Below are 3,132 nucleotides of genomic sequence, written 5' to 3' on the forward strand. Positions count from 1 at the left end.
GCACGTGTTGAATCCTACTGTCTACAGATGGTACCATAACTGCACAGACCAGGGGTCCAACTGTGCAGTATTTTATCTAGATCTGAGCAGTATGACCAAACAAATCAAGCTGATTCCTGACGGAAGTCCTACTTGCTGGAGGCTGTGTCCCTCTGCATTCCTGATGGCTGCAATCCACAACATTTTTGTGGAGACAGAGTAGTCTAGAAGAGGACGGAAAGACATGGGTTGGATTACAATCTCTGCCATTGGCTATATAGCTTTGGGTGATTCAGCTGCCTTCAGTAAAGACTTGGAAATCTATGGATGAAGTGCCAAAAAAATTAAATTAGGGACAGCTCTTGAGTTCCCAATAAATAGCCATAAAAATTTATGTGCCTCTACTTTAGCAAATATGTCTTATAAGAGGTGCCTTCTAGGCCTTACATGCCACAGTTAAGCTTTTAATACACTCTGGCGGATCCCAAATTTGAGCCCAGAATTTTCTAATTTTCTACATCAGAAAGAAATAGTAGCTTGTCTCCTATTTCTTCCCACTAAAGCAGGTCGTAACACCATGGGCTAATTGGCAGGAATAACTAGGCCACATAGTAAAATGTAAAGCAAAACCAGAGCAGCTAAAGTAAACTTTTGTAGCGTTCAAACCACTTTGGTTTGGTTGAGTTTGCAGCAATGTGAATGAAAGCTGCCAAGATGTTACTTTCCTTAATACGTTAAAATGGCAGTGTTTACTTAGAACCATATGGGAACTTTAAGGATGGAGGGTCTAGCCAGAAAGAGAGCCCTGCAGGAGGAAAATAATCAGATAACTCTGTGCACTGGGGTAGAGACGGATACCGCAAAAGGGTAGAAAAAGTTTTGTTCTTGCCAATGCAACAAAGACTTTCAGTGTGTTCAAGACTGGTGTGTAAACCTGAGTAAGGACTCAGTGCTGGGTTCTGCGCCCCATGAACACTAACAAGTTCAAAATGCTCTCTGAGGTCCAAGTCACCTCCTCTGCTTGAGGTGACACTTGATATCTGAATCTGGTTCAGACTCTCTGTAACAAATCCCTGTTTTCATGATGATCCAGTCCATTCCTCAGTTCTGTAGAGCTTTGGACTTTGTAATTCTGTTATCACCTCAGCATATCTATCTATACATCTGTATGCATACATGTGGCTTTCATTGCTGATTGTTCCAAGCACCACCTGGTCCTGAGTGTACTTATTCTCACACTACTGCCATGGATAAGGGAATACAAAGCTTCCCAGTTTAAAATTTGGGCACTGAGGCATGAACAGATCAAGTGGTGCCTCCAGTGTCACAAAAGAAGACTGTGGTGAAGTGAGTGGGAAAGAATCAAGCCCCAGGTTACCACCCTGCATGCACACATCTACAGAGCAGTTCTCCTCTGCCTCCCAGCCTTCCCACTCCAGCCCTACCACTTATCTCATCTTCCTGGGGCAGCTACCCATGCAGAGAGTGACGATAGCTCTACAAAAGAGAAGTTATTTTAGAAACAAAGAGGCCACTGGGAGTTCTTACTATCGTACTTACATCGGGGACAAAGGGAGGATCCAGCATTCCCGCTTCTAACCGCTTGAAATTCATGCTCTTGAAAAAGGGGTGCCTCTTCACTTCTGCTGCACCTTCCCCTTGACATCCTAGCCGCTGCTTCACCTCTTTGGTGAGGAGCTGAAACATGCCAAGAGGAATTGTAAGGATGTCAGGAAAGCCAGAGCTCCACAAAGGTATTTTTTGTCCAGTTGGTTTTGAATGTGCCCAGACGGAAGTACAGAGGGGAATTGTAATTGCTGTTACTTAATGGAAAAAGTTAAATGGATTAGGACTGCACTGTTCTACATGCTGGTGAAACCCTTTGAAAATTACTTGCTGTACACTGTTTACAGTCAAAATAGAGACCGTTGCTTCTGCTTACATTCAGTGAATGCTTTCAAGAAGAGCTCTGACATACTCTAATAACATACATAGATGCATATTCATAAGTCCCACGTGCTTTTTCTCAGTTCTTTTTTTTAATTGTTACTCTTGTAAGAATAATTTTCCCATGTTGCTCAGGCTTAATGACTTCACTACCAAACTGTATTTCCCTCCACCCGTTGCCATGTATTTCAGTATGTCACATGACACATTGAACCAACACTGTGCTCAGGGGCTTATCTCTGCTGAACTCAAGCGGGGGGGTTTGTCCATGGAGCCAGTATGGGTAACCATCCTCAGTTCAGCCTTGTTTGTTTTCAGAGAAGGGCAATGCACCACCTCTACCTGCTACAGCAAGTCCTGCCTGTTTCCTGGGTACCTGTAATGGAGCAATGGACACTAACTGAACTCAGCATCCTTGGTCTATTAGATAAGCAATGTCCATGAACACAAACACAGGGGGTGTAGGTCCTGGAAGACCTTGTATGGATGGACTAATTGATCTGCAGGAGAACAGTTCAATGGAAGAACAATTCTGGCACAGACTAGTTGATGGATGAGGAGACATGTAGCCAAAATTTCCCCAGAATGCCTCTTCTTTTAAATCATATGCATAGAATCAAGTAGGCTAAATCAATGTCTTAAGAGATCACATCTAAACATCTAAACAGTTGAAGAGAGGCAGATCTCAGCATGCAAATGACAAAAAGACTATCACTTGGGACAGGAACCTTTCTAAATGTACCACAGACTTCAGGCAGTCTGCTGAAAAGTGAAGGTTCACAAATTTGTTTCCTTTTTTCCTTCCACTCATCTTTGAGGAAGCCTGCATGATGCTTAAATAGAGGAGGGAAAATATAACTCCAAACTCACCATAATCTGCCCAGAGATTTCAACTGGTGTTAAAAGTGATGCATAACATATGCCTTAGTACAACAGAGAACTAAGCATGCATTGGAAACAGCCAAGGGTAGCTTTGCTGGAGTCTCTACTCTGTGGGAAAAGACTAGATACTTACACTGCAGCATCAAGGAGGAAATAAGAACACCAGCCCTCTTCCACAGGAAGGGTATGCCTCCTGGAGCTGGGCGCGCAGCCAGGCAGACACCCCACCGCTCAGCGCTTTTGGTACCCTCATTTCTGAACTGCTGAAGGAAGGGGCTGAGTCATCCTGCATTGACACCAAGGCTGTGCGGCGGCAGCTGGCCC

General features: G+C 44.0%; 1 protein-coding gene across 1 annotated transcript in view; it reads right to left on the bottom strand.

The window, feature by feature from the left end:
* Positions 1-1,583, bottom strand: part of LOC104620687 (G protein-coupled receptor kinase 5-like) — a 4,959-nt gene extending 3,376 nt beyond the window's left edge. Inside the window, exon 1 of the mRNA XM_010286983.1 lies at positions 1,540-1,583. Within this exon, the coding sequence (XP_010285285.1) occupies positions 1,540-1,566 (27 nt within the window). The 5' untranslated portion in view covers positions 1,567-1,583. The remainder of the gene's footprint in view (positions 1-1,539) is intronic.
* Between the last annotated feature and the right edge of the window lie 1,549 nt (positions 1,584-3,132).

This window comes from Phaethon lepturus, unplaced genomic scaffold (assembly GCF_000687285.1).
Source record: "Phaethon lepturus isolate BGI_N335 unplaced genomic scaffold, ASM68728v1 scaffold3630, whole genome shotgun sequence".
NCBI lineage: Eukaryota > Metazoa > Chordata > Aves > Phaethontiformes > Phaethontidae > Phaethon > Phaethon lepturus.